This window comes from Centruroides vittatus, unplaced genomic scaffold (assembly GCF_030686945.1).
Source record: "Centruroides vittatus isolate TY-2023 unplaced genomic scaffold, ASM3068694v2 contig_436, whole genome shotgun sequence".
Taxonomy (NCBI): domain Eukaryota; kingdom Metazoa; phylum Arthropoda; class Arachnida; order Scorpiones; family Buthidae; genus Centruroides; species Centruroides vittatus.
In genome coordinates, this window is record NW_027122237.1 from 1,969,227 (window position 1) to 1,989,613 (window position 20,387).

Here is a 20,387-nt window from a genome sequence, read left to right on the forward strand (position 1 = left end):
AAAGATTAAAATTTAATTATGCTAATGATTACAAATAAAAATTAATAAGTTTGGAGAATTGTAAACATAAAATTGCATCTTAAAATAATAAATAATTTATTATTTTAAAATGCATTATAATATTATTCTTAAACAAAAGCTGTCTTATGATGATATGTATATCAAAAATAATAATGTAAAATAAACAAATGTATATGTTGCTAGTATTTTTCACAATACAATATCATCATATGTACTGTACTTGAAACACATTCAAATTGGGAACTTTTTTCAATTAAAGTTTTTTTGTTTAAATAAATATCGTTGCTGGATAATAACAATACAAAGATATAGTAGTATTTGACCAAAAAAGTACTATACCTTTGATGTTTCATTATTATCCAGCAATACTATATAAAAGGCATTACCAATATATTAAAAATGTTGAATTCTTAAATTTTATCATCACATTAATTAACTAGATACTTTGGCCATTCAATTATTAACCAATGTAATGGCATGATAGGATTTGAAGTTCTTAGAAGAAAGAACAATCCTTGAACAGACATTGATGACTAACTTTGCATTGCTATGGAAATTCACTCATTCATTAAGAACATATGACCAAAACTGTTTTAAAAGATTATTATACAGTGCTATCTAGTGCTGTAACTAGCCATTCATGTGCCCTGTGCAAGAATTTGCATTTAGGCCCCTTAATTAATTAGGTTTGGGAAAATAAAACAAATACATGCATTTTGGGCCTCCCTTCCAAGTGGGCCCTGTGTGAGTGCACCTGTTGCACCTTCCTAGTTATGGCACTGGTGCTATCCACTAAATGTTCTTGTCAAAAAACAAAAAGCAATCACAGATTATTGTTCAAAAACATGACAGATTATTCTTTTTGGTACATGAATTTAAATATATGTATTTGTCTGCAGACCTTTTTGATTTCTACATAATATTCCTGTTAATCCAAACTTTCACTAATTTTAACAAACTATAAAATAATTAGTTTGGATTAGCAAGAATGCAGTGTAGAAGCAATCGACTGTTGAAAAATTGCTTGGTAAAGAAGTGCTTACGAAACAAATTGAAGTTGCACAAATGAAATGTTCCCAAATTATCATCATAATTAGTGATTTAAACACGAAAAGAACAAGTAGCAATTAGCTTATCACTATATTTTATAGTTTACTATCAGCATAACATTTGTTGTAATTAATACTTCTGGCTTCAGAAATTAATTTGTAATCAGTTTTAGTTTAGGGGCCATCCATAAATTACGTAAGGGCGATTTCGGCCATTCTAGACCCCCACCCACCCATGTGTAAGAAATTGTAATATTTTCTTTGATCCCCCCTCCCCTTCCCTATTTTACATAATATTTAGGCATAATTTTATAAAAAAAATTTTAACAAAAATAAATTTTTTTATGAAATCCTACAAACCTTAGGTCCAAAATATATAATTATTATTAGTTAATTAATATGTACTATTATTTATAAAAGACTATGTGAACAAATTTAAAAATATAAAAATTTAATGAATTTGAATGAACAATTTATTTTAAAAACTTTTTTTAATTATTAACAATCTTTTTATTATCGTCATCATTAATCAATGTCATAATATTCATTTTTATATTAATTTTAATTTTCACAAAAGGACGCAAACAACTTTGACAGATCGACTAGCTAGTGCATGTGTAAACAGAACCGTCATACAAAATAAAACGAGAGAAACCACATTCCGTTGTCGTATTGATTACATCTTGGCTAAGGCCAAGAATATAAACTACATGCTGATAAAATGTGCTAGGTGCACCTGGGGACTAAATCATAAAGCTTGTAAAACTCTATATGGGGCAATACAACCAATGCTACTTTACGCAGCCTCTAGCTGGGATGATGTAACTAGTGAAAATCCAGTAGCAAGTAAATTATTCTCTCTTCAAAGACAGTTTGCCATCAGAATTTCAGTGCTGCAGAACTGTTTCTACTAATGCCTCTCTGATACTAGCGGAGCTCCTTTCTTTGTCACTATGTATTGTAGAAAAGGTTCTAAACTACTACATCAGAATTACAAACATCAAGGCTCAACAATAGTCTCTACTCCTATCTATGGCTGTTCATATGTTACCACATTGCAATTACCCTAACTCTGTTCATCACCCTGTAAACAAGGTTATCCCAAGGATATATTTGGTGTCATCTGCTTCCTCCTGGATAACCCTACTATAATATCTATACAGATGTGTCCAAAAGCCCCTTTCATGTCAACTCAAGTATCTGTATCTTCCTCCAAACTGACATATTTTGCCCAAAATATGTTAGAATGTACAGATACCCCCACATACCTCCATCTATCAAGCTGACAAAGATGCTGTCTACCAAGCTGTTCAGTGGGCCACTTCACTACCAAAAAAACTCTGTCTATCAACATTTACAGTGATTCTCAGTCTGTCCTAAAAGCTCTATTAAATCCCAATTGCAATAGCAATAATATGGTGCTGGATATATGTGATTTTAAAAATCATATAAATAAGATAATTTTATATTTGTTCCTGGCCATACTGGCATACTAGGAAATGAAAAAGCCGACTTTGAGGCTAAGTCAGCCGCAGAGGACATCGACTTGGACTACACTCGCATCCCTCTCTCACGTAGCAGCCTTAAAAATTATATTCGTGACAACGCTATGCAAAAGTGGAATCAACAACGGTCGAGCAATAAAACTGGTAGAATAACAATACTTTATTTTCTTAGTGTCAAATGTGGGTTCTCATCATCACTTAGAGATTTAACGTTTGCTACTGCTCGACTACTTACCGAGCGTGATAATTTTAGAAGCTACCTGGCGATGTAAAACTGGGCATAAACTGCCTCTTGTTTTTACTCTACACACCGTCGACCGTATGATCTATCATTGTACAATTTACCATCAAGATAAACTTATTCTGAAATTAGAAATCTTTACGCTCGGTTTCGGGTGGCCGTGTCCACTCGATAAGCTTGTTCAGATGTCACTGTTTGATGCTTTTTACAATTATATTCAAAAAATATAAAGAAAAGACTATTCATAATTTATGATTTGTAGTTTTACATTTTAGTTTTCACTAAAAGCCGAATACTAATTTTATGTTTACTTTGTATCATGTATTTTGATTTATGTATTCTTAGTGTTATACACCCATAGGAGTGGTGCACTTATTCTAATAAAAAACAAGAGAGAGAAACCACCACACGGCCTTTCTCCCATGGTAAAAATTGTGTAGAGCGAAAATCTGCTAGTGTTATTATTCTATCATGTCACACGAGACAACGAGCATTCTTAATAGAAACTGCCAAATTGAAGACAAATTCAAAATTCCACCACTCAATGAGATAAAAAAAATAACAATTAAAATATTACATAAGACGAGATCTATTACCTCCTACCCCTCAGTAAGAAATGGTAAGAAATCCTTGACCCCCACCCATCCCAAAATACCTTACGTAATTTATGGATGGCCCCTTAAGATTGAGTAGATTAAATTTTGGATAATTTAATTTTTTTCCTTTTTTGGTATTATATTTCTCTTTGTTAACTTTAATTATCAATCACAAAATAAACTTTTTGTTTTATATTTGATTGTTTATAAGATTTAGCATTTAAAATTCTCAGATATAAAATCATTGTAAAAATATTAGAAGGTAAATATATTATAACCACTTTTTATATAATTTAAAAATAATAATCTACAACACTAATGTTCATTTAAAACAGGAATGTAGACTACTAAAATGGCATTTTTACTTGTCTTTTACACACCAGGAACTAACCAAAAATACACAGAGATTCAACCTTATATTAGAGGCAATTTGTCTTTTACATAATTCACTGAGATCGTAGCCTCAAATATAAGGTTGAATCTCTGTGTTTTTAATGGTTATAATGTATTGCTAACTATCAAATAAAACAATTTTTTTTATAAATTATCTGGGAAAATATAATTTGAATATTAAATACAGTAGAGCGTCGAAAATTGGCGTCAATTGGGGACTGGGGTCGTTCCAATTAGTCATTTGTTCCAATTTCCGACTTTGTACGAAAAAATATATTAACCTGTCCAATGTTCAAATTTTTCTCCATTGCGTGTCGCTTCCTGTTGAATTTTCGTCGATTTTAAGCCTAACGAAAATTTTTATAATAATCATTGAGGCTATCGTATCGTTAAAAATTATTTCTGCATTTTGTACAAACAAAATAAATATATTAAAGAATATAAAAAACATGAAAATTATAAAAATTTTTAAAAATAAACGAGTTTCAAAAAATTAACTCTTTTTTATCCGATTTCGAATGAGCTAAGAACTGAGATGGAAATCGAACTGAGATAGCTCATTCGAAATCGGATAAAAAAGAGTTAATTTTTTGAAACTCGTTTATTTTTAAAAATTTTACAATTTTTAAAGATTATTGTTTTTAACGTATACACTAACCGATCCCATTGCTTGATATTTATTATGAAAATTATACTTTAGAAGTAAATCTAGTATCAAAAACGTTCGATTCAGCACGACACAGTTCGACTGAAAATCGTTCCAATTTCCAACCATTTCAATTACCGACGTTCCAATTAACGACGCTCTACTGTAATTTAATTATTGTTGTGGCTACACGCCATGCTTCAGATGTATATTTTTATATGTAATTATATCGTTTTTATATTTTATATTCTCTTTATTTCCTTTATTCCTTTCTTTCCAACCTATTTGTCCATTCTTCCTGGAATGTACCTATTGCTCTTACCCTTTCTTTGTTATTTCGATGACTCACCCATAAAAACAAAAGAGGGAGTGCAGCCCTGAGGGAAGAAAGAAGACCACGTGTGTCATTCTGGAGTGAAAACTCGAGTTGGAAGGAGTGATAGCGGAGTCTCCCAAGTACGCTTAGTGCTAAGTGATAGAGACAAGAACGATTTGAACAGTATTTTAGAGAGTGAGAAAAAGTGAAAGTGTTCGCCGATCCTCGTTTCACCGTGATATCCTGGCCGGTAGATTCGTCATCTAGTCGTGGGTACCCTCTTTCCTGTCCTTTCTTGATATTCTCTCTTTCTTTTATTTCTTTGTTTCGTGCACTAGTTTTAATTTTATAATTTAAGTGATATTGTCGGGAAATTTTATTGTACACTAAAATTAAGTTTTATATTATTAAGTGATATTGTCGGGAAAATTTCTTGTACCAGATTCGGTATTTGCTCTCGTGTATCGTCGGTGGGAAAGGTGTTTGTTGGTATCCCTTGTATCCTGTTTATTAACGAGCAAAGAAAATAAAACTCATTGTGTTTTGTTTCTCTTATTTTCGTCTCTGTCTTCTTACCGCTCGTTAGCTTCACATTGTTTTAGATGAAAGGATATTTTGGCATGTCAAGATATATTCTTTAGGATTGAAAATCATCTAATAGTAATTTGGTATGTCTGTATAAACATTTAGGTTTTTCATTTTTATAAAATGCATGTAACAACAACATGCTTTGCATTTTATTGTAACAAATGCATTACAATAAAATACAAAGATTGCTAAGCAATGCACCGGAAAGAGAACTTACTGAAAGTTTTTGAAAAGTTTCAAGATTTCAAAATGAAGAAAATAATTACTTCATTTATACTCATACAAGATTTTGTTTTTAATGTTAAGCATCTCAAAGTATAATTAGAACAATCTTATAAATGCAGTTAAAATTTTATTAAAATGGTCTTTTACTACAGCAGACATATATCATTTTAGAGATTTATTTCAAATGTAAAAGAAAATATTTTAATTATGCAAGTTTGCTTCTTTTTAGTGTACTTATTATTAAGCCCACTAATTTCTAGATGTAGAAATTAGTGGGCTGTTAAATATATACTAAGCATTAAACTTCTGATGACGAATAGCAGCTCTAAAAATACATCCAGAAATATATAAAATTTTAGATAAAAAATTTTTTAATTAATAAAACTTACCTTATTGGCTTGGAGCAAGGGATCTGTTTATAAACAAACATGACTAACCAGTATTGTACAGTGCGGTTCCACGATCTTATTCCTCCTCTTATGGTTGGAAAGAACTCGCTTCCGTATTCATTGATATTGTGAACTGTTTCAAAACTGAATTCTTGCTTAGAAGTTTTGTCAAAATCATCTTCACTAAATTAATAAAGAAGATTTCAATATATATATATATATATATATAACTTGAACAACAACAAAGTCTATTCATACTTACAATTGCTTTAATGCAGCATAATTTGTTGGACCTTTACCTGGCTGAGGCTCTGAAACTGTTGGATAAGCACCGATTCCAAACATGATACAAACACATTCGCCGAGAATGAAACCAATGTATATCCTCATACGAAAGTTAATAAATATTGGAGTCATGTAAAATATCCGATACCATATAGATTGCAAATTAATATCGTCTGATGTTGCGTACTAAAATAAAATTACAATAATCAACTTACTCAATATGTTGTTATTATTATAGAATATTTTATTTAAAAGCAAATTAACTATTAATTAAAATTATAACTTTTTCTTTACTTCCATTTCTGAAAATATAATTTAAAAAGTAGCAGTCAGTAATGCAAAGTTTTTACTTCTAGTGAATAGAAGAGAGATTCATAAATTCATAAATGCTGAGACAGGAAACAATATCCTAACCTTGAGTTACCCTGATCAAATGCAAACATTTACTTCACATTTAAATCCCACAATAATGGATCAATAATTTTTTATATGATCATTTGGTTGACCATATTATTTCAATGGATCTAAAGAAATATCTATCTATCTATTAGGTACAAAGAGTCCACTAAATTCACACTATGCAATATCTATTCAAAAAAATTAATTAAAAAAACAAGCAACAAATGGGACAGTTTTAGTGGACTTTTACATTTAGGACAAAAATAATATATGGAACGTAATGTATATCAGATGAGGTAGTATTTTATTGTGATAAGAATGTTTTGTCTTCATGTACTGTATTTCATACATTAGAGCATGCTCTTATATCCAAGTATAAAAGCATGTGCTCTTATAGATGGAACAAAATTGGCACTATATCTGCAAAGTACATAGAAAAAGAACTTGCTATTTCTAAAAAGTTTTTATAGCTTTGAAAGAATTTTATTATTTTTAATAATTGTTACCACAGAGATATCACAAATTACTGATATCAGTATTTTTACATTTAATTTACATAAAAACAGCAGTGCAATGCCTTTATAAACCAAAACTATCTGACACTGTATTATATTAAGCGTCAAAAAGAACCAAAGACATATCTATTACTTTATGTTTAATGATGATCTGCTTCTAAACTCTTCCTAGATTCTTAGAGAGGGCATACCGGTAGTCTAGGATATTCTAACAGAAGTGTTAAACTGGTCTCTCTTGTATTTTCTGTTGAGTACATGTAATTGTCTCTAAACTGACTATCTACAGTTTACACACTACTATAAAATAATCATATTGTAATGCAAGACTTTTTTTTTTTACTATCCGATACCAATATCTTATGATGATGCAATAAATTTTTTCTGTGATAATTAAACAATCTGCTTACTTATGAAGCAATCAGGTTTCACTTTTCCTTTATCTAATATAGCCATAAGTAATAGAATAAGCTATTTGGTTTCAATCTTGTTACAGTAATTTAAATGCTAAAATGTTAGTTTAAATTATTGTGATACCAATACATGGAAATAAAAATAAAATTAAAAAAAATGAAATTACTTACCTCTAAAGGAAATAGATAATGAAACAAAAGGAAAAGGCAAAAATATATGGGAACAGGCCATAATCTTTGTTTAAGAAATTTTGCACAAGGAACTTCAGAAATATAAGATGTATGAAAAGCATCATGATAAGTTTTGTATTTGTAATAAGGTCCTGCAAATAAAAAAACTGTTATTAATAGTATGAATGGTTTTTAATATAAAATGGTTATTAAATTATTATAATAATATATATAATAATAATTAATATATAATATAATATAATATATATAATGTAATAATATATAATATAATAATAATATATAATAATATATAATAATAATATAATATAATAATATATATATAATAATAATAATTAATAATAATATAATAATACTATAATAATATATTATGGTTATTAAATTCCAAATTATTAAAATTTATTTATTTAATTTAATTATAATTATTAAGTTTAGTAAGAGATGGCGCCTAACGCCAAGCTCTAGTGCCAAATTGTCTTATTAATTATTTATTTATTATAGCCAACTCTAGCCCGATAATTCGGCTCTTGTGGATGTATGAAATGGTTAAACAAATAAATATTAACAGAAGCAAAGTTCGTATAAGGTGGCAAATCTATAGCTTGCTTAAGTAATGTATGTAATGTACTTAGGGATTGCAATTCAGCAGTGTTTTGAATCCAGCTGGATTTTTGCTGGATTGAAATCATTCCAGCTGGATCCAGCGCGGATCCAGCGTGGATGTATTTTTGGTGCAATAAAGTGTTATCTGTCTGTCTATCTATCTATCCTGCAATTTATGTTTTTTTTAATGAAATAAAACATTTTTTAAAATACTTAAAAAGCTTTTATTATTTAGACTGGTCACTAAAAATCAGTAAAACTTCTTACACATTTAGGTAGTAAACTTAACTTTGGTTCGGTTTAACATTTGAGTAGAGATAATTAACTTTAAATGTTTAGTTAGATTATAATTATAATGTAATCTTTAAGTTAAATAATAGCAAAGATAATTCTACTGATTAATTTATATTAATATATTATAATAATGTAAGGACGGATAATCAGTGGCTAAGTGGCTATCAGTCTTAACAGTTTTTATATATAGGCTCTACATATTAGTCTGTAGTTATTTATAGGTATATAAAACTATGTACTGGAAGTAGAATAAGTTAAATAAACTACACCTTTATCAATCCAGCAAAATTTAATAAAATAATAACGTTTTCAATCGTTTTTAACGATCTTCCTCGGTTACAAAAAAAACAGAACATTAAATATAGAACGTAAAATGTGTTCGGAATAAATATGAAAATTAACGGAAAACGCCCAAACGGACAAAATATAGATAAATAAACAAAATAAATAGCGGAAAAAATATATACAGGGTGTTTTCTTTAAACTGACGGTACTCAGAAACATCTGTAGAGCAATCTAGCAGCCGGACTGTCGCCAAATTTGGGAGAGTGACTAAGGATGACATAGAAAAGAGATTCCGCGAAGAAAAAACGTAGTACCTAAATTCGCCGGTAGAGGAGGATTTGGCGCTGTTGTAGCGAAAAAGCTACCAGCACTTTACTGAAGAAAGGGTCATCAGTCGCTTTTTTCCACTTGCATGGGCCACCTCGCTTTCCGGATCTAACCCCATGTTACTTTTTCCTGTGGGGTTACTTAAAGTCCAAGGTCTATCTTGGTAGTGTCCCAAACTTGATGACTTTGAAGGACAACATTTCTCGAACTGTGATGAACATTCCTGCGAACATGTTACGTTCGGCCATAGAGAACACGGTGTTCAGGATTCAATCGAGTTGTCCAGCAGGACGGTGATCACATTGAAGAAGGGAGAAGGTTATTTGCTGATTAATTAAACTTTAGTTATTACACTGAAACCTCTATCTGATTATTCATTTGTGTGTTTGTTAATTGCAGCTGGATTTTATGCAGATTCTTAGCTGTTTTGCCACAACAGCACCAAATCCACCCTACCGGAAAATTTGGGTTCTACTATTTTCTTCGCGGAATCTTTTTCCCATGTCGTCCTTAGTCACTCTTCCAAATTACAGTCCGGCTGTTAGATTGCTCTACAGATGTCTCTGTGATGGCAGCGCAGTGTTGTTAAGGTTCTTACTGATTGTATATTTGTGCTCTCGAGCCTTTGTTTTAAACTGCGCATCGTTGCACCCACATAAACAAGCTTGGAATTGAAACGTTAGTTGTACGTAAAGGCACCGAATATATACCCGTTGTTGAATTCCGATCCTCTTTCTTTTTATCGTTTCTTAAAAGGTTTCTTAAAAGTTTGAAAACTGGGATTACGTCGGTACACAATACGAAAATTATTAGACTTGGCAGTACATCTATGTATCTTGTTTAAAAATGGAATGTAATTAAGCACTATTCTTTTACATTTATTCCAAACACATTTTATGTTCTATAGTTAATGTTGTATTTTTTTGTAACTGAGGAAAATCGTTAAAAGCGATTGAATACGTTATTATTATAATAAATTTTGTTGGATTGATTAAGGTATAGTTTATTTATAAGTAATTTAATTATTAGTGTTAGTAAAGTAGTGAGTAAGTAATTAGTAGCAGTCTAGTAGTTAGCAAAGCGGCAACGCAACGACGTAGACTTTTGCGCAATTAATTAAAAAGTTAATTGAGTATTTGCAGATCTGCAGCACTGGATCCAGCTGGATTGCTGGATGAGGGATCCAGCAATTGCAATCCCTAAATGTACTGTACTTATGGAATTTAACGTGCATGCAATATCTAAATTACTACATTAATAAATTAGAAATCTTATTTTATATGCATAATTTAATATTTTATTGTTGTAAAGACCAGTTTATTGTCTAATTACTAGATGTTAGAGCTAGATTGCTGAATTTTATTAAATGTGTGTGTGTGTATTTATCATGCTCTGTCAAGTGTGAAACTAGTTATATAGTGTTCAATACTATAACATTCCTAGCTTAACTCATTTTTATGCATGGATTTTTCATATTTATATCATCATTTAATTGATTCCCTTTGATCTTTAAATGCTCTCACTATTCATAAGTAGATTTTTTCAAGCTGGAGAAAGTTCCAATTAAACAATATTTTGGTTGCTACTCAAAATATTCAAACCTGAATGATATTCATTTGTGAAGTTTGACATCACTATCACCATGACTGATTTGATACTAAATGGATTTTATTATATTCATGATGCTATACTCAATCTTCCATGACTGATAGAAAACTATATTGGTGGACTATACACAATCTGTCTATATCAATGGTAAGATGTTCTGTAATATTGTAAGAAAAACTCATCTAATATATGTAAGAATAGTGATAGATATATAGAACTAGAAATGACAATAATCTTCCAGCGTTCGTAACTGTCTTGATAGAACAATAATGTTTTTGCCTTTGTAACGTCTTTTTGACCTTTGTCCCTTTTGCGTGTCACCAACTGTCGTCTTCGTTCACTTTTGTCCCTTGCATGTTCTGTCATATTCCTCTGCAACCCTTCGTCTATTGTCTCAATGGTGTCGGAATGTCACTCGTCCGACCCCCGCATTGTCTCTCTCTCTCCCGTTCTCCTCGTCTCCCCCGCAACCCCTTGTTTATTGTCTCAATGGTTTAGAAATGTTGCTTGTCCAAACCCCACATATAAAGAAAAAAGTTTATTAATTTGTTCTTTATACATTTTAGTACAGTTTGAGCAAATGCAACTTTTCAGAGATCATCTTCTCATCTGGGAGGTCAATGACTACTTTTAATCTAATCAACCCCCCACCTGCAACAGGCCCTCTTCCTACATGACCAAAGGAATGGTGGCATTTGAACAGGAAAATTACTTAATATGAAGTTATCAGTGAGAACAAAATATGTTTTTAGGATTTTTTGAAGGTGCCACATTTAAATATTTGGTCCATTTTTTTTTTTTTTTTTTTTTTGCAAAATTTGACTGGATGACCAATTACCATTTCAAATTTGGCTGTGAATGGTATGTTAGAGTAAACATTAGAAAAATTTAGGGTGTCTTGAATTTTCTTTACATGCAAGTGGAAGTCAATGACTGTTTTCTGTTGAGAAAACATCAACTTCTGTCTACCTGACTAATGACATTGCACCATTCTCTACCATCTGAGTATTGAGGTAAACATGATGATGATAGGCTAAAATAGCCAGTCTTAAAATAGTTTTCATTTTAATGTTTGCTGTTCTTAGTTTTAGCCCAGGCAGCACCAGATATATCTGCTAGTATATTACAGGTATATATAAAGTTCTTTATTTCTAACAGTTTCCTAAGGTTATTATTTTCGTGTTTTAGTTAAATTAATATTTTACTCTTGTTTCTGCTCGGTTATTTTAACTTTGCTATTATTTTATCTCGCTATTATAACTATGGGTAGAATTTAAGTTATTTATTTATTTTGTTCTACTATTAATGGTTTTTTGTGTTTTCTTGGTTTTGGTTGGATATTCTTTTTTTTTTGTAACATATTGATCTAGTCAGTAAGATTTTGGATCCTTTTATTCCACTTGTGGGGTCCCACTGGTGAGTTCTGATTGAACTTCCACTCTCTTCTGCACTTTTTGTAATGGTGGCACTTGGTACTTCTGAATTTTGTGATGCTGCATACAAGATTTTGGATGAGGTCAAGGGCTACCTAGTGGTTAACAGCAAGTTTCATTTAGTTACTAGTGAGCACTCCAAATATATTGTGAATCAGGTCCGGCGTGTCATTGACCTAGCCGAATCTACTTTCTCTGTTAACAATCATTTCTCTGTTGTTAATAACACTGACAACATTGCAACAAAACAAGATATTAATGAGATGCTGGAGATTCATTCTGAGAAAGCTGAAAAAATTCTCACTAAGGCTGAAGAGGCCATTAAAGGCCTTCAAGTGTGTTTCCTCCACTGGCTGTCAGGGAGGAGTGCATGTGAGACCTGACTCTAGCCCCAGTTTCAGTGAGTTTTTCATACACCTGCTAAATCGAATGAGGCAGGGTCGACTACTGTTTCCTTTTATTTCACTGTTCTCATCTATAGTGATTCAGGAACTGAAGACTCTGAAAACACCAGGTGTATTCTGACCAGCAATATCAATCCCAGGCGCTGAAGATTGGCGTCCAAAGGATACATAGAATTAGGAAGGGTGAGCTCGCCATTGCAAACTGCAGAAGGCAGTTGAGAAGGTTCCTACCCTACATGCCACTGTTCCTAAAAAGCACGTCCTTTTATCAAAGTTATTTCAGTTCCTAAATCTATTAGTCGAGATGACCTACTTGACTTCATGTTCAAACAAAATGCTGAAATTTCTGAGTGCTTTTCTAAAGAAGATTTTCTCAATCAAGTGCATGTATGTTTCCCTATTAGTCAGAAGAATCCATTGTTTGTTATTTGGGTGTTTGAAGTTTCTCTCATTTTGAGGGTAAAATTAATGAAAGGTCAGGAGGTTAATCTGAATCTTTGTGTTAAAGCACAACTCGTGGCCAGGATCGATTATGACTTTTAGTCAGAACCCTGGTAGTAGTCCTTGGGATGTTAAAATTAGATTCATCCAGGTCAATTTGCAGCACACTATTGCTACAGCCTTACAGCTTTGTCAGGAATTACAGCATTATGATGTGGCTCTTGTTCAAGAGCCATATTGTCATAATAACAGGGTTTTTTGCTTTTGGACAAGTGATATCATCCTGCAGCACAATGTGGATCTCCCGTGGGCCGCAGACATCATCAACCCCAATTTTCCCATGGTCTTTCACCCACAGGTCAGTTCTCCAACATGTGTCTGTCTAGAGCTTAACCTCCTTCACTTTTGTTCGATTATTTTCAACATCTATGGCATAATATCAACATTTAGGCATAATATCCACGAGATGCTTAGTGAGCTTAGTTCAGCAATGGGGCATTTTTATAATGCCTTGTTTCTCATTGCCAGTGACTTCAACTCACACTCACCCACCTGGAATGGGGAACATTTACATGAGTGAGGTGAGGCTGTTGAGAATTTCGTAAGTTTGCACGACCTCATTATTCTGAATGATTGCTTCTCTCGTCCTACCTTTTCTTCTACCAACGGTAGGTCCTGGGTAGATCTGACCATCTGCTCAAGTGGTCTATGCCCTTTCATTGGATCACGGGAGGTTTGTGATAAGGATAGTTTCTCTGATCACGGGTATATCTCTTTTGAGCTAAATGCTGCTCGTCAGTTTTTGCATCTCGATTATGGCAGGCCTTACAATTCAAAATTCTACAAAATTCTACTTTCAATTCTGCAGACTGGAGTCTTTTTGCTGATACACTGCAGGGTGTAGACAGTGATGTTAGTCGCAGACATACTATGGAGCAAGCAATACACTTCATTGGCAATGTGATCGCTAGTATTGATAAGGCTTGCAACCTAGCTATTCCTAGAAAGCAATCTGGTCAACAGATGGTCCTATGGTGGAGTAATGAACTCTCTATAATGAGAAGTACTAACAACAGACTCTGTAAACGTTTTCAACGTTGTCGGGATCATCAACAAGACGCTTTTAGGGAGGAGTATTTCAGGTATCAGTGTCTTTATAAGGATGCTATAAGGAAATCAAAGTATGAATTGTGGAAAGACTTTTGCTCCAATGCTGGTAGGGATCGATGGGGTTTTATTCACAAATTGTGTTCAAATAAGGTTAAAACACACTGTGTTTTGAGTAGTGCCAATGACCTTGGAGGAGGAAATGTTTCTCTGGAGACCATTATGGATCATCTGTTAAATCACTTCTGTTCTCCAGACAATCCAGAGGAGGATTCCTTGCAGCAAAGCAACATCAGGGCATTTGTTCCAGTAAGAATGCTCACTGACAATGACCCTTCATTCACCTTTTTTGAGGTTAGTGACATTATTAATAAGCTTAATGAGAAGAAAGCTCCCGGTCCAGATCGCATATCATCAAAAATCATCAAGGAAGATTTAGAAGATTCATCCTGACATACTGCTGAATACATACAACCTGTGCCTCGGTTTTGGTATCTTTCCCAAGTCTGGAAGAGGGCTCAGCTGGTGGTGATTCTCAAAAAACAGAATGAACTCTCTATCTTGGGCAACATGAGAAACATCTCACTTCTCTCCTCCTTGGGAAAGGTGCTTGACAGGCTTTTTATGACAGACTTTCCTAGCATCTGGAAGGTAACAAGTTTTTTCATCCTGCTCAATATGGCTTTCATCGGCAGAGGAGCAAGACAGATGCCCTAGTTGATCTCACTAATAATATACGGCAACTGTTTGAGCACAATAACTATGTCTTCGGGATTAGTCTCGATTTTCAAAATGTATTCAATACTGCTTGGTGGCCACAGGTCCTCCATAGACTGGCGCAAAGTGGCTGCCCTGCAAACCTCTTTCACCTTGCAGAGAACTTTCTCTCCAATAGGAAGCCACCATGCCATCAAGCCACAATACTTTTACCTGCCAACTTCAGAGAGGCTGTTCACAGGGGTCTGTCTGTGGGCCCCTTTTTGGAACATTCTTTTTGATAACTTCTCAAGAACAGACTTTGGTTTCAATAGCCACATCTTTGCTTATGTGGATGATGCACTTATCATCTTCCCTGTGAACTCCAGGCAGGTCATCGAGACTGCAGCTTCCAATATTCTTTCAGTGGTGTGTGTCTGGGGCAAGTGCAACAAACTTGTTTTTAATACCTCAAAAAACAAGAAGTATTGTCTTCTCAAGGCCATGCAACACAGACTTATATCGAAGGACTCCGTGTATCAAGATGGAAGGGAGGTCTGTTAAAATTGTTAGAGCTCAAATTTCTGGGCATAATTTTGGACAAACGACTTACCTGGCAGGTGCATATTAAGCATGTTACAGATAAAACAAACATTATCTTCAACAGTCTGCAAAGAGCTGCCAAGAATAAGTGGGGTCTGGGTTTTGATGCTCTCAATCCAATTTACAATTGTGTGTTCACATCAATAATCACTTATGCATATTCCATTTGGAGTGGGGCCTGCAACCACTCGCTCTACAGGCGCAGACTGTTATCGGCACAGGGGAGGGCCTTGATCTGGCTCATCCATGCATACTCTACTACCTCCAATCAGTCCCTGCAGGTCACTGCTAAAAAGCTTCCCATCCACCTACAACTTCAGCAGACTGCTAAGTGATATTTTATCTCCAGAGAGTTTGAGATCGATATTGGAGACTTCTTTCCTATGGGAACATACGAGGTTAACAGGAAAGTACACGAATTTTCACACCCTGCCCACAGGAGGGGGCTACATGCAAGACAGGATTATTTGCTAGACATAGAAGTTTTCACCGATGGATTGAGGACTGGTAATGGCACTAGGTGTGTCTTTTCTGTGTTTTCAGGAAAAAAAGAAATTTTCTTTGACGTGTTCTTTACCTGGAGTGCTCGGTCATCCAGGCTGAGGTCCTTGCCATTCTTTTGGCAGTTTGTTGGTGTGAGAAGAACCTTGTTGGAAGGGCGATTAACATCATCACCAACAGCTCTGAAGCTGTGCATGCCCTGAAAAACAAGGACAGTCTTCATCCACCATGCAGGGACATTCTCAACATCATCTCAACTAGTTCCAACAATAAATCTTCTTAAAAACCTTATAACTGGCAAGGGTATGCTCAAGCCTTGTAAGCAAATGTTTTTGGATCCCTCTCTGGGTCCATCCTCAAGCTATGTTCTTTTTAACGAACTGTTATAATGAAGACCAGCTGTGTTTTGGAAGAAAATTTGAATTATCAAATTCCGTGTGAACCACGTGTCAACCAAATTCAAAAATTTTAAAACGATTATGTAACAATCGCTTGTTACGTAGATGGCCAATGCAATTTTTTGCTAAAATTTATTCCGTCTCCTTCCTCTGCAGGAGGGCTTGCCACACCAAGGATAACGTAACCTCGTCCCTGGAATTGATTGGTTGAGACGATTGGAAGGCCTTGCATATTTCAACCTGTTCCAGCCATCTAAGGTGGTCTGTGTACAGTGTGGTGACAAGGAGTTTGGCGCTTGTAAAGTCCGCCGTGATTTCTGGTTCCGAAGCCCTCGCCAATTATAAGGTTTTTCAAGAAGATTTATTGATATTACACTGGTGTATGTAGATTATTTGTTAGTTCCAACAATTTTTCTATTGAGTGGACCAGAGGGCACTGTGGTACTCCAGGGAACGAAAGAGCTGACCAGGGCTGCCGCTGACTGTCGTGACATCTTCCCTGACTACTGTATTCTTCCAGCCTCGAGACTTAATCTTCTCCTTCACAAGGAAATGATTGAGATTTGGCAGCACGAGTGGGAATCTATTCCCTGGATCACATCTGCAGGAGCTTCCTTCCAAGCATCGAGCGACATCTCTACAGTCGGTGGTTTAGTCCAAACTTTCAGGTGACTCAGTTTCTCACGGGACACGGACAGTTCAACACGTATCTGTCGATTCCATAAGTCAAGTTCAAAGCTATGCAGTTATTGTGGAGAAGAGAACAGGGTTTAGCACTATATCTATGCCTGCCCAATGATTCATGACATAAGGCAACTTCAATAATAAAACCAATGGGATCGGTATACTTTTAAAAATATTATCTTTAGCTTTAAAACAAGTAAAACTACTTTCTTAATCTGACTTCGAGGAAAACACTACAAGTTCAGACGGACGAACTAACAATGAAAAATTAACCTCAGTATTTTATCATTACCAGTTTTTTTATTTTATCCTTATCACAATTCACGTATTCCAAATGCATTTCGCTCGATGATTGAGCCTCTTCAGTGGAACAATTAAATTGTCAATCTTTACATTTCTTTTATGTCAAGCAAATCTATCCCAGCATGCATCGACGGCTATAATAAGGATAAAATAAAAAAACTGGTAAATTAACCTCAGTAAAACTGAGGTTAATTTTTCATTGTTAGTTTGTCTGTCTGAACTTGTAGTGTTTTCCTCAAAGTCGGATTAAGAAAGTAGTTTTACTTGTTTTAAAGCTAAAGATAATATTTTTAGAAGTATACCGATCCCATTGGTTTTATTATTGAATTTATATATTTTATAATTTTATGTGAATTTAAAGATGGAGATAGAAGACATACGGCATCAGATGGACAGATTGATCATGGATGTGAATTACTTCAAGTGTTTTTTGAGAGAAGACCATACGCCAGTTACATTCCGATTACCAGCGTTTATATGTTCAAGCATCCACCCAGGAGACGTAAAGAAAATAGAAAAATTGATTATAAAATCGGCAATAAAAAAGAAAGGTAAAAAGATTTTTATCTTACATAAAAAAATTAAAGGCTTAAAAAGATACATCAGAAATAATAACAAAGTTAATAATCAGGAATGAAATAATTATGATCAATATAATTTAAACAAATATGCTAAGCTTACTACAAAATTTGATTATCCTACTAACGATGAAAAGCAGGAATGGATAAATAACCTTACAGATGTACAAATACCACGTGATTACTTGAGGCTTTTATCGAGCGGAATTGATATGAATCTCCCAATGTTTAACTGTCTTAGTCGTATTGCTTGCATTGTTATTAGATTTAACCACTTGAACATAGGATTTATAAAGTCTACCAGATAGCCCATTGTTTTCCGCAACTTGCTGTATTCTGTCATTTTCCTCCAATTTTTTCTCTATTTCTTCTCAGTTCTCCAAGAATTCCGTGCATTTGGTACAGGTGACCATGCATTTTCGCAACATACTCTCTTATTTCTGCCCATCCTTCCTCTGGAGACAGCACATTCGGAGACCACATCTTATATTCCCATAGAATATGATCTTCTTAAACAGGCAGATGATTTTCTGAGGAAGGTGTTAGATCTTTGCCCAGTGCATACCAGTAGTACTATCAAGGTATAACACCGGGCAGAAATACTTCCCACTCGTCCACCACGCAAGCCCTCAACACCGAATTGAATTATATCAAGAGGATAGCAGCCAAGCACGGTTACCATGGTCTGACACACCGTCTAATTGAGCGACTTCAACGCTCACAATACGCACCCACTACGCGTACGAGGACCAACACTGACCAGGATGAATGTACACGCCTCCCAGTCACCTTTAACCCATATGTTAAAGCGATATACGCTGAGATTGCTGGAAAACAACAACTACAAATAGCCTATAGAAGAGGCCCGACAATCTACGACATCCTCAGAAATGAAAAAGGCAGTCCAGTCCGTGGCAGGCTTCCTGGCGTGTACTCTATCCCGCTGAAAGATAACAGATGTAACGAGAGCCTTGTATATATCGGCTCAACCAAGCGATCTTTAAATACCAGAGTGCAAGAACATCAGGCGGACCTTCGGCACGGGCGGTACACCACGGCCCTAACCACCTTTGCATCTGATCCCGATATAGAACCGGAGTTCGACAAAGCTGACATCATCGACACTACGCCCCACCTGGACCAACTAAAATGGCGGAAGCTATATCCATCTGTAAGGCTAACCATCGACCACATGTATAAATCGGAAGGATGAGATTAATCTTTCTATAGCGTGGCAGGCCCTCATAAACAACGATCTATAAATAGCAACATCGGCGCACGAATGCGCATGTCCACCTTAATGTTCGTTTGATATGCGAGTTCCGTAATTTTTGTTTAAACATCTGCATTCTATTTTTAGATTCCGTTTTTATTTAAATGTCTACGTTCTTTTTTAGTCTTTTTTCGAAGTATTTTGTCGGAACCTTTTTTCTCTACCTGAAGAAGAGCTGTTTGGATAGCTCGAAAACGTTTGTGGAAAGAAGATTTTTTCACGCAAATTACACCGGTAACAGGTTCGGTATTTAGTATTTCATCCCCGGTGTCGGAGTGAAGAGTAATTTTACTGAATCATAACGCCTATGATTAGAAAATGCCCCACACTACAGAAATTAAGGAATCAAAGAATTAGACAGACAAACTATGGGGTCTAATACAACAGGAAATCATACTCAGAATTCATATCCATCTGTTACTAATGCTCCCTTCAATCAAAACAATAATATCACCGTTGTTCAATTGAATGCAGAAAAATGCAAGGCAGCCTCTTCCTTGCTGATTAAGACTGTGGAGGAAAAAAGGGCAGATATAATAGTTCTACAAGAACCGTACACAATATCTGGCTGCATTGTTCGCTTTGGAGGCTGGAAAGTCTTCCCTCCTAACAATTTGTATGATAGGCCTAAAACTGGGATTTTATCCCCGAACAAAGATATAAATATGGACTTCTGCCCATTATTCAGCACTGACTGTATTACGACTGTTCAGATAACTTATATGAATAGACACTTATTCATTACTTCAGCTTACAGCTCTCCTTATGAAGATATTCAAGACATTCTGCAAAAACTAGACAACATTAGTCACAAAATTAATAACTCTCCTTGGATTCTTGCGGGAGACTTCAATGCTAAGTCGCCTACGTGGTTCAGTCCGATTGAAGATATAAGAGGCAGAATTCTAATAGATTTCCTATCAAGCCATGACATGGTTTCATGTAACTCGAGCGACCTGCCAACTTTCTTCACAGACAGAGGAGAGAGTTGGGTGGACATTTGTGCGGCTAATAGACTTGCTCTCAGCCACATGAACAGTTGCGAAACTCTCGAGGAAGTTAGTGCTAGCGATCATCGCTAC

General features: G+C 34.6%; 2 protein-coding genes across 2 annotated transcripts in view; both read right to left on the reverse strand.

Annotated features, from left to right (window-relative positions):
- Positions 1-20,387, reverse strand: part of mah (mahogany) — a 353,681-nt gene that overhangs the window by 131,595 nt on the left and 201,699 nt on the right. The window lies entirely within an intron of this gene.
- frj (farjavit) overlaps positions 1-20,387 on the reverse strand; it is a 46,773-nt gene that overhangs the window by 836 nt on the left and 25,550 nt on the right. The window contains exons 5-7 of the mRNA XM_067272356.1: positions 7,750-7,901; positions 6,232-6,440; positions 5,970-6,152 (exon numbers count right to left, since the gene is read on the reverse strand). Coding sequence (XP_067128457.1) covers positions 5,970-6,152; positions 6,232-6,440; positions 7,750-7,901 — 544 coding nt within the window. The remainder of the gene's footprint in view (positions 1-5,969; positions 6,153-6,231; positions 6,441-7,749; positions 7,902-20,387) is intronic.